The sequence below is a fragment of the Trematomus bernacchii genome, unplaced genomic scaffold (genome assembly GCF_902827165.1).
Source record: "Trematomus bernacchii unplaced genomic scaffold, fTreBer1.1, whole genome shotgun sequence".
NCBI classification, from domain to species: Eukaryota; Metazoa; Chordata; class Actinopteri; order Perciformes; family Nototheniidae; genus Trematomus; species Trematomus bernacchii.
In genome coordinates, this window is record NW_022987739.1 from 1,236,992 (window position 1) to 1,249,357 (window position 12,366).

At 39.8% G+C, this 12,366-nt stretch overlaps 1 protein-coding gene across 1 annotated transcript in view; it reads right to left on the reverse strand.

The window, feature by feature from the left end:
- LOC117496151 (gamma-aminobutyric acid receptor subunit gamma-3) overlaps window positions 1-11,050 on the reverse strand; it is a 50,625-nt gene extending 39,575 nt beyond the window's left edge. The window contains exons 1-2 of the mRNA XM_034147860.1: window positions 11,004-11,050; window positions 10,718-10,863 (exon numbers count right to left, since the gene is read on the reverse strand). Coding sequence (XP_034003751.1) covers window positions 10,718-10,863; window positions 11,004-11,050 — 193 coding nt within the window. The remainder of the gene's footprint in view (window positions 1-10,717; window positions 10,864-11,003) is intronic.
- Between the last annotated feature and the right edge of the window lie 1,316 nt (window positions 11,051-12,366).

Sequence of the window (12,366 nt, forward strand, 5' to 3'; positions counted from 1 at the left end):
CCTTGACTTGAAGATGAAGTCCATGCTATCCTTCTGGACAACAATCTCTATTACTTTTTTGTAAAAGTCCTCCTTATCTTCCTGTAGTTTGAAAAGTCTAGTTTGTTGTTACGTCTACCGTCTCTGCGTAGAATTACAGTAGCAACAAGAACCTGTGGGCTCACGTGCGCCCCCTTCAGTGCGGCAGAGGTTATGGCTGCCTCCCCTGGTGCATTTTCATTGCCGTTGAGACCAGCGAGCCTAAATATCATATATACGTGAAATAAGTTATTTAGAGACTATGGATGGCGAGGATAAATGTAATAAAGGGATCTACATACATTACATTGGTGACCTACAGTGAGATGGTAACAGGCATGTGCTTAGGGCCCGCTTTCCAGCCAGTTTCTGTGGGGTGACGCATTCTGAGGTGAGGCAGATCTCATCTGTGCCTCACCTCACCCCACAGTAACTGGCTTGAGCGCGCTCACAAAATAAGTGCCCGCGCTAAATTAGTGCCCGTGCTCCAGCAAGTTACTGTGGGCTTACGAGAGGCAGAGCACGTGCCTGCCTCACTTGTCATCGCTCCCGTAGCGGAGCTCGGCAAATTTGCTGATTTTGACTATAAAAAGCGATTAGAATCATACATAAATCACACTTACAACACAGATCAGTGGAGACATTTTATTATTATTACTATTTCGTTTTTCTTTAGTTGTTTTTCCGTTACATTGGAGTATGACAGGTGAGGCTCTGCCTCCCCTGCCTCCACTGACTGCACGTCGCTGATATTCCAATAACTTGCATTTAGACTCTTATTGCACTATTTCACTATTTAAACTATTTTTCTTTATGTATTTACTATTTACCTGCAATATATGTTTATGTTTATATGTTTTATTGTGTTGCACTGTTGGAGGAGCCTGTGACCTAAGATTTTCATCGTCATAACTACACTGTAACTATGTTCGTATGACAAAATAAAACCTTGAACCTTGAACCTTGAAAACTAAAGATGACCCTCAGTGTATACATATCTTTGCAACTGTATCTCCCATAAGGTCCATTTATTTTCAAATCAGAGGATATTCAGCACCAGGGAAACATTGGCACTCTTGTTTTTTCTTTCTGCTCCCTCTGTCTAAATGAGATGACTAATCGTCATCACACCCAACATTAGTGGCGACGCGAAGTCATGTGACCGTGCTGTAGTTCCTTCATAGCCCAACATTAGCCACCTTTAGCTTAGCGGTGGTGAGGTGAAGTCATGTGACCGTGCTGTAGTTCCTTCATAGCCCAACATTAGCCACCTTTAGCTTAGCGATGGTGAGGTGAAGTCATGTGACCGTGCTGTATGTCATGGGAGTTGCAATTGTATGCCATTAAGAAGAAATAGTTCTTCATAATGGCACACATTTATAATTAAAGTCCCCGCTCTGAAAGTTGTTTCTTTAGCTTGCAAAGAGATGTTTGCAAAAAGAAAAAAAGCTCAAGGTTTACTTTTAAGCTTTTTTCTGCAGCTCTAGAGCTCCTAACTGTTATCAAGAAGTTCAATGACCAATGAACTAGGGATGGGAATTTGAAAAGCAAATGTATATTTGAATATTCGACCCCCAAAAAAACGGTTAACCGATTAACCGAAATGTACATATCCTATAAAAAAAAGAAAAACAATTGGGAAAAATGTTTACAAAAAAAAAATTTGATTAAAGCTCCCATGTCATGCTTTTCCGGTTATTACCCGTCCCCTTGTGTGTTATGAAGGTTTTTATGCATGTAAACGGTGTGCAGAGTCAAAACCCTCAAAGTACACCCTGTAGCGAGTAAAACTCTAACACAGAAAATACCTCCCCAAAACGCCTCGTTGGAGATACGTCACTGCCCATTTGATTCTTCCGGGTACCCCCTGATGTCATGCGGTACCCGGAACGAAATGGACCAATCCCGAAGAGCCGTTACGTTACGTCCGCGGAGCCGTTACGTTAAGCCCCCGCTGATTGGTCCAAATTGACCGATCCACGGACTTCCTCACACACACATCTGTGTGCAGGGAGCAGGCAGTTCAGCTGATTTCTCCTCCCTGGCTGCAGGCTGATAACAGACAGTTGGGATCGCGGCAAAATTCTCTCTGCAGACCCATTCTCACAGCGTTTATCAACCTTTTTCTTACTCAATATCAAGCCACACTTATTGTTTTTACTTCGGATGTGAGTTTGTGTGTGCTCAGGATGAGTTTGGCTGTGTTTCGCTATGTATCCTAAACAAGGAAGCAACACCTCCACGGAGCTCAGCGCGATTCACAACGTCCCGACCAATCAGAGCACACTGTGCTCACAGGGAGGGTGGGGGCTGGAGCTTTTGGAGCTACAACGAGCCGTTAAAGGCAAATAGTGAAATTCAGTGAATACACGTAGTTTACAGAGATGCTGTATGAGAAACCAATGTGAGTTTGGAAAAATGCACAGTATAAATCTATTTTAGTAGACCTCAACAATGGAATTATGATCAGTGGAAATGGCCGTGACACCTCTCCTTTAATTAATTTTGAAAAATAATTAAATACATGTTCAAATAAGTATAGAAACCAAGTCGAATTTGTCAAATGTATTGAACTGGTGATCACAGTTTGAACAGTTGACAGCTATAGGCCTACAGCTTTCATGCTTAAAACATAACTTGGTTTTGGGGGGTACTACACAAACAACATAACCGGTTAGGGTAACCCTATTACAACAGAGATCAACAACCTATAACAGGGCCTATGCACAGAATGCAGCTATTCAATACTCATTCTTGTTTGAGAATATGAGCATGTCTACTCAGGGGAGAGGCGGGTGCGGAGGCGATTCACAATCAGGCAAGCTGTAGAGAAGACCCTCTCAGCTGGAATTTGGGCATAAGATGAGCTTTGAGTCCGCGTAATCTGCGTGTAGGGAGGGGCAGCAGCCATATCATTAGCTAGAACTAGCTAGATCTGATGGATTTGGACATAAACGCGAGTGAAGTATAACCGGACGCGAGAGAGAGATCAGCACCTGCAGCTCTGCCCGCTGTGAGGGACCGGTGAGCGGAGCAAAACACACCTTTAGACCTAACACACTTAGCTATGGTACTGTCGTATACATTGAATTATTCCATTTGATAATATGTAATCAACTTAGGCACCCCTCCCAAACAAATTGTTTTACAATAAAGATATTCATAACTCCTATTCGAATACCTGAATAATTTCGAATATTCGATTAATCGTTCCCATCCCTACAATGAACAACTCCAACAGTTTGCGCGCAGCACAAAAAACAAAAGTCTTGTGTAACATTTTTTGTTGCATTTTCATCTTTATGACAAAACATAACACTAGAATAGTAGAATGGAGTAAAGGTCCAGTCAGTTTTAAATTACAGATGGAGTTGACATGTTGAACAATGCTTTGAAAATCCACTTCCAACCGGTAAATACACTCAGAAGGCTTTCTGTTCAGCCCCCATGACGGCTCTTATTAATTACTGGGAAGTGAACGCACAATGTGTTAGTCACATCAATCCATCACTGTCCTCTGCACAGCGTCTGACAGAATCCTTTATAAAACACTCAGTAACTAGGTGATGGTTCCATTCATAGCTTTTTCATGTTGAAAACGGTTGAACGGTTGTATTATATTAGTGTGATTGTGTCACCTGGTGTTCTGACATTATGCACAACGGAGAGAAAATCCTGGTTAAATCTTTTACATCTTACCCATCCTGCTCTGAATGGTTAGCTGGCCCGCTCTGTTGTGATTGGTCAACCGCTTAGAGATGTCCCGCCCCTTAACCCTTATCACAAATTGTTGGAGCGCTATCCAATAAAAGCTTGAGTGTGTGGTAGACAAACTCACAGGGATTTTAGCCTCTGCAGACCATTTTCATGCACTAAAACCTATAGAACATACTACAGGAAAGGGAAACCCCAAACAGCATTAAAGGGGCCTCTTTGAAGACAGTGAGTAATAATGATATATCTGTTACAAGTGTGCTTACATTATGTAGCAACAGATCCTTCCAACTGCTCATTTTTAACAGGATGAAATGTTATTAATTTCTTCTACAGTCGTACAAAACGATTTAAAAGTCATTCTTCTTTATATTCCTGTAAACACAACTTCAGGAAGACATGAGACAACGGAAACACTCCTCACATATTCTTCCTTTATAGAGAACTGTCTCTCAACATCAGCAGCTCAAACATCACTTTACACCAAGCCCTGTGGGGAAATGCCTCTTGATGTTTCACATTAAAAAAAAAGTCACATTCATTCAAACTCCAGAGGACAAGGTCAACTAATTGCAGCACACCATCTGCCATCAAAGGGCCATCCTCACAAAAAAATGACTTTATAATTAGTCATTATCTGTTGTTTACAGTCAGGGGAATTTAAAATAAATAAATAAAAAGGCTAATTGCCAATATCCTATTAATCATCGTTTATCCATAAAAGGTCATTTAGTGAGCTTTCGCTGGGCAACCAGGGTGGAGTCAAATACAGTGGGAAAAAGTGTGAGAGACAGTGTGTGTGTGTGAGTGTGAGTGTGAGTGTGAGTGTGAGTGTGAGTGTGAGTGTGAGTGTGAGTGTGTGTGTAGTCCCTAAAGTGGCTTTGTAAAAAGGTCACTGTGTTTATTTCTTACACACTGAGCTGAATAGTCTAGCATGGAAAACATCCATAATGAAAAAAGTCATTTCGAAGACATTATGAAGTTTGTATGAAGGACATTAGTGTAATTGTATCATAATGTCAATTCTTGAGTTCCCTGGGGTTCGTTTTGTGCGGTCACGTTGAGTTTGACCTTTGATAATCAAATTTCTTCAGTCCAAGTAGACATTGTTTGAAAAGAACATTCCCTTCAAAATTCCTTTTTTAAATAACGCATTCACAACAATCAGACAGACGTGATGTCACAGTAATTTAGACCTTTGACCCTCTTTAATCTAATCATTTAATCCTTAAGTGCAGGTAAACTTTTGTGCCAAAGTTCTACAATTCACAACTCCATCTACATGACTCTAATGTTAATATTGTTTTGACAGATTACATTTAATACACTAAAAGGCTGTGCCGATATGACAAAGAATCTATTCTCTCTGATGTTTTATTCTCCTCCTGTAGGGCAACCCGGTCAGCATCAGTATTCACTTTTGTCCTCCATCAATCACTCAATGGTGCAGCTTATTATTTTAATTAGCAAAAACAAAGTTAAAATATTGAAAAATAAACAACAGTCGAGGAACAAGCACATATATCATCAGTATACCCAAAAGTACATGTTATTTGGGGTAAAAGTGATCTAAAATGTCCCTTATATGTCTTTTTATCTTGTTCAACATGAATATTTTGGGGGCGGCAGTGTTAATATGTTGCTAGATGATGTTAAAAAACGTATTACACAGCTTAGTTGAACACTCGATGCTGATTGGTTAGTTAGAAACATTCTGTGGTCTTCTATTTTTCGCTAGCAGACCGTTGCTAAGGATATGAGACTGTTGCTAAGGAGGAGCATGGGACTACGTGCAGTCATATCAATCCTCAGATGGAAGACCAGTCAATTTAACGGCAGCAGTCAACAACAAATAGTTTACCCTCCATCAAAAAACACTGTTAAATATTTTTGGAGAGCACGTAACTTTGGATTTTCTTTATTAATGACCGCCTCAATGTTATCCCCTATCCTTTTGTTTTCACGTGCTAGGAAAGACTTCAGAGGAGTAACAAATAAAACCCAAAAAGTGACCAGAGGTTGAGTGAAAGTACAAAACCTCCAGGTGTGTTTCAGGAGAAGATAGTGAGAGGTTAGGGTTATTTACTGGAGTCAAAGTGTCACTCTCTCTCTCTCTCTCTGAGGACGGCATCGGAGGGTCTTTTCCACCTCACTTTGTGTGAGGGAATCGACCCCTCACTGACTTCCTATGTGACGGTAATATGTCTTTCTCTGTCTGAAGGCCACACAGCATTACTGGCTTGGTATCCATAGTAACAGATGTATGCAACAGCTGCACAAAGACTCAAGCAATACAGATGCTAATGACCAGTAAGGGGGTCACTTTTATTGTATTTTTCAAAATGGACCCGATATGTATGTGTTTCGGCATTTTGGGGACAGCATTTTTTATAAATTGATCCATTTTTGGGGAAATAATACTTGCAATTTATCCCAAAAATGGATCTGGTTGCTGTAAAACCAAAATAAAAAGCTACTGATTTGGGTGATTGAACTTAAAATAGTGAATAATGATTAACTTTACCACAATCGTCCTATAACTATAATTAAGTCACTAAATCACCAGCACTTCATTTCAAGGAGAAATATGCATTATGAAATCTCGAAAATCTCAAAGATTATGATTACCTCTAATATTGCAATTGCAAAATCACTCTAAAATAATGGCAACAGGTTATTTTCTGGCAAATTGTGCAGCCCTACTCCCTTTAATTACTAACTTCTCAACAAAAACTCAAGAAGCATTTGTGATGTTAACATAAAAAGGCAAAAATACTGATGACTCAGTTAACATTTAAGTTTGACAGCTGGTCAAACCTGTCATTGGTGAATTTCAGGCTTGACAAATCACGACAACAAATTCAAAAGATAGAGGTAACGTAATCATTTGAGACATCCTTTTAACACTTATACAACACGCTGTTGAAAAGAGTCAGACAGTTTTTCCTAGGACTGCAGTTACATAGCACTTAAATCACTTTACATTTGGACTACTGCAACAGCATCCTGTATGGTTCATCATCCAAAATTCTAAATAAACTACAATATATCCAGAACTGCGCCGACCGCCTCCTCACCCACACCCGCTCCAGAGACCACATCACCCCCGTCCTTCAAAACCTGCACTGGCTCCCCGTCCGTCAACGAATACACTTCAAAATCCTTCTGCTAACACACAAAGTTCTCAATAACCAGGCCCCCTCCCCTACCTCACCGACCTGATCCACCACTACACCCCTTCCCGCAGCCTTCGTTCATCAGAAGCGAACCTCCTCTCTATCCCCACACGAACCAAGCTCTGAACCTGGGGGGAAAAGAGCCTTCTCTATCGCTGCCCCCACCCTCTGGGGGTACAGAGTCTTCTCCATCGCTGCCCCCACCCTCTGGGGGGAATGAGCCTTCTCCATCGCTGCCCCCACCCTCTGGGGGGACAGAGCCTTCTCCATCGCTGCCCCCACCCTCTGGGGGGACAGAGCCTTCTCCATCGCTGCCCCCACCCTCTGGGGGGACAGAGCCTTCTCCATCGCTGCCCCCACCCTCTGGGGGGAATGAGCCTTCTCCATCGCTGCCCCCACCCTCTGGGGGTACAGAGCCTTCTCCATCGCTGCCCCCACCCTCTGGGGGGAATGAGCCTTCTCCATCGCCGCCCCCACTCTCTGGAACTCCCTTCTACAACACATCAGAGACTGCACCGACCCCCCCACTTTCAAAACACTGACCAAAACACACCTCTTCAGATTGGCTTTTAATTTGTGAATTATGTTGTGTTACTGTTTTAATATTTTTGATTCTATTTTATCTCGTTTTATCACCACTGTAAAGCGTCTTTGAGCACCTGAAAAAGCGCTTTGAAATTAAATGTATTATTATTATTACATACGTCATCATTCACTCATTCACACACATTCATAGAGGCAGGCCAAGGAAACTAACATTTACACACATTACATTGCATGCCATTGGGAGAAACTTGGGGTTTAGTATTAAAGTATCTTGTAGTGAAGTAGTAAAGTATCTTGCCCAAGCATACATCAATATGTTGACTGCAGGGACTCGGATCAAACCCACAACCTTCTGATTGAAAGACGACCACACTACCACACAGCCAGTCACTAGATTTAAGATAAGATAAGATAAGATAAGATAAGATAAGACTTTACTCATCCCGAAGGACATTTTTGTGCCAGAGTTAAAAAAATACAATAAACACAGCAGCACAATAATAATAAAACTGTACACTAACAGTGCAGTAAAAAGAGCAATTCAATAACTACAGAAAAACCATAGATGGTCACATAATTAATGTAAATATTAACAGTATTTAGTAGTGCAAAAACCGTAGTGGTAGTTACGTAATTGCACGTTATTCATCTAACATTATTAATAATACTAACAGACATGTCTTTCCCAATGTAAGTCAATTAGGCCCAATGATGTCAGAGACTGACACAGAAGATGTAATACCACCGTTTGGCCACTAGGACAATTTGCTTCAACGCCCGGCACACGTCCTTGGGGCCTGGAACAAGCCATTTCACATTGACTAACATTGGGAATGAGAAGGTAGACATGAGATTCTATCTTTAAAACTAGGGTTATGGTTAGGATAACAACTGTTAATTGACTAAATATTCAGCATTCATCATATAAAGTCTTAGATAATAGAAAGCTAGACTTGCTGTAATCCAAACAAACTAAATCTAACAACACAACTCTCATCTCTCTGACTCGTTGAAATTCGCACCAATGTCCTTTCAGAACGCTTATTTCTCCTTGAGTTGAAATGCTCGATAGGTTAAATTCCCAGTATTTCCAATTTCAAAACTGTTGTCCACTCAATTCACTGAGATACTTAAACGTTGGAAAATAAGGTTATGAGGCATATAGGGTTCTCTTAATACATCCATGGCTTGGAACCACTTCTCTACTCATACAACTCACAAACTATTGGAGAGGAAGTTACCATCACACTCACTCTGGATCCTGACATTGATCAGATTGGTACAGTAGCCTCCTCTAAAACTTAATCTGAGTCTCTAAATTATAAAACTCCTCATCTCTCTGTCCTGCACTAAAGTTTCGTCCTCTAAATGTGATTTATATTCATGAGGATATGCAGATGAGTTGCGTCTTGACCTTTGTTGCTGGAGGTCAATATAAACTAAAAAGCTGAAAACGGAGTGAATTCCACCTTGTTTGAAACAAACAACCCCTGATTTAATGTGACAAAGACTCGCAGCCCTTTTAAAATGATTTACTTTTGGACATCTCTGCATTTAAAATTATTTAAACGACTTTCCATCAAATCTCAGAATAGTTGCAGATGATGTATTCTGTTGACCAATGTTTGCAGCTCTGGTTATTTGTTTGACTTGAATTGCAGTCATTATCTAGCATTTATTAACATCTGAGATAATATCTTCACTTTTATATGATATAAAGAAATAGAGAAAAAAAAAAGGAAATCTCAAAATGTTTGTATAAACTATAATTACTCATCAACTAAAATAGTTTGAGATATTTTTCAGCAACCACATTTTTTTGTAAGAGTGAATTAGGGCTGCAATGAACACCTTTGGGGTGTACAAGGTCAGAGAAAACTATGAACGATGTCTTTAGAAGTCCAAAAATATTCACTTTGATATAAGAGAAAGGCAGAAATATTATCCACATTTGGAAGCGGAAAACAGCATTTTTCATAAAAGATTACTTGTAGAATAGTAGCTGATTATTAATCAATTTTCTATTGACTTTAATACGATATAAAAGAGAGAAAAGCAGGAAAATCTGAACGTTTGAGGGGATGAAAACATTAATTAAAGATATTTCTGCATGTTGAAATAGTCCATGGTTGCAGCTCTAGATATTTTTTTTACTTGAATCTCTACAGTTTTATCAGACGCATATCTGCGCACTGATCAGATTCTGACACCTGCTGCAGGTGTATACAGGTCAGGTGTTATTTGCAGTCAATATGTAGGTATAGCAAGACTTGGGGAGTAATGGATTACATGTAACGATACATTATCAGGGTACAAAAAAGGTATTCTCTTACAGTTACATAACAAAAAAAGGTGTTATCAGGTTATTGTTGCATTTCTAAAATTGGGTATAACTATCAGGATTACAGTGTTAGTAACACCTTAAAAGAGCATTATAGTGTTCGTTGTAAAAGGATCAGATGTTATTTCTTCTCTGTAAACTGTTCTATAGGATAATACTTCAAGTGTGAATCTATATGCCTGAATCTGCTTTATGGTTTTCTTTGGTCCATTTGTTCTGTTTTTAAGTCAGTAGGTGAACCTATATGTTCATAAAATAGTGTGTCTGAGCTTAACTGTGTGTACTAAACTAAAACTGAGCATTTTCTGTCAGCTCAGATTTTATTTCTGCTTTTTTAAACTGTACTGTAGTATAATGTGCTCATATGTTTCATTGTTGGTGTTTAGGCTACTGCCTGAATGAGATGAATGAAAAGCAGGTTTTCCTATCAGTAAAGTCATTTTTGATCCTACATATCTTGGTTTCTTCTTTTCAAAGGTCACATCTTGTAATAAACTTCAGTAAAACACATCTTATTGATATTTATTTTCTCTTGTGTTTAATTGCATTGCGTTTGATATTGAGATAATCCATGAGCAGCGGAAAGCAATCAGGTTGCATTACTTTTATATTATGATACTCAGATTAGGTTAATTACATTTTTTGACAGGTATCTATTAATTGTGACTGATTACTAGTCCAACTAGTCTTCTTACTTTTAATGTAAAGGTCAAATTCTTCCAAAATTAGGCAACAGAACAGTTTGTCTCTTGTTGTTGACTCATGATTGTATATTGTGATACTCAGATTAGGTTAATGATTACATGTGTTTACAGGTAACAAGTAATTGTAAGCATCCAAACCTTAGACATAGCATTTATTAAACAGCTGCATGCATGTGGTGGATTTACAGCCTGCAACTAAAACAAAAAAAGGCTTTTACCTCCGATATCCGGTCTTAGTTTCTTATCATATTCCTTCAGCAGGTTGTTGAGTATTTCCGTGGCGTCGCTCTCCTGAGATTTGGGAGCCAGCATCTGGTTCACAGTGACATCCTCATAGTCCTCCTCATGCTGCACTGTGAGCGAGCTGTGGGGGCAAAGAGACACATTTCTGCAGACTGCATGCACACAAAACAAAATCCCACTCAAGAGTCCTTCAATTGAACTTAGAGACAAAGTTTTCTGCACGAAATGTGATTTATCCGACATCCCTTGCACGCCACTTACCAGGTGTGGAGGACAGACATCAGGAGCAAGAGACAAAAGCTCCTCATAGTTCGTAATCCGACACACATTTCACTCATTGTACATTAAATCCCTGCTCACGAGCGCGTTGAGTCCTCACCTCGCGGACACTGCTGCTGCTCTCCAGCAGGTGCGCGCGCTCCGCATGCATCGATTCATCACAAAGTCCTCTCGCGGAAGTGTGCGTCACACCACTTTCTCAGGGACTACTTTGCACTACTTTGCACAAACCTGCAGTCAGAACGTATACTTTGCTCCACTTCATTCACTTATTTGTGACGTGCGCAAAATTGTTTCCTTGTGACTGGAGTGGACTGGACTGGATCATTTCATTTTTATCATATAGCTTTGCCTATTATAATAGAAGAAAAGGTCTTACAATAACTTTAGAGAAACATAAATATATTAATATAAAATTAAATCATATAGCTATCAGTATTTGACCAACAGGTGCAAACGCCTTACTACGGCCCAAAACACTAACATCAGAACTTCAGAAACTATGCAAATATAAAAACACTAATTTGCCAAATCACATGCAAATGAAGAAACATCTTCACCAACTTGACAACACATGCTGCTTGAAGAACACTTGATTAAATTCATTCAGTAAATGATGGTCCAATTTAGAGTAAAATAGATGATAAAGCAGTGAATCCTTTAAAGTGGACCCATCATACTATATTATAATAATATAGTGTAGGACCATACCTATATAAGGCATATTTATACTTTTTTTTTTTCAAAATACCAAACAGATCATGCATTTTAGCCATGCCTCATTTCGCTCAATTTGACAATTTCTAGCTCTGTGTTTGTAAGGGCTGATTCTGTGAGAACAGCACCATCTACTGGCCTGGCATATGTACTACAGCGTCTCCAGCGCTTTTGAACGGCAATGGCCGTGGCTGTCTCCTCCTGATTGGTGGAGTTGGCCCAATAGCCGTAGCGCCACTGTCCTGACGTCAGGACAGTGTTCAAATCTGGATCAGTTTTTATCAGATCCGTTGCAGCCCCTTTTTTAGAGATTTGGGTATGGAGGAAAATAGAGAGGGTTGTGTTTTCTGACACTTGGTGAGTTCCCTGGAACACCGGGGACACATATTCATGTATAAAAGACGTACAAAAGTGCATTTTGCATGATAGGTCCCCTTTAAGGCGGGGCTACTCCTGATTGAAAGCACGGTGTTGTCCTTGTTTTCGTTTTACAACTTTAAAACCTCTCACAGTTTGTGTTTTTACTTTATCAAGGTTAATTATAACATTTGTTCTCCTAAAACAGCCTCCTTTAGCGTTTGGTTGTACAGTACTTAGCTTCGCACTGTGTCACTTCTGAGTCCAAAAA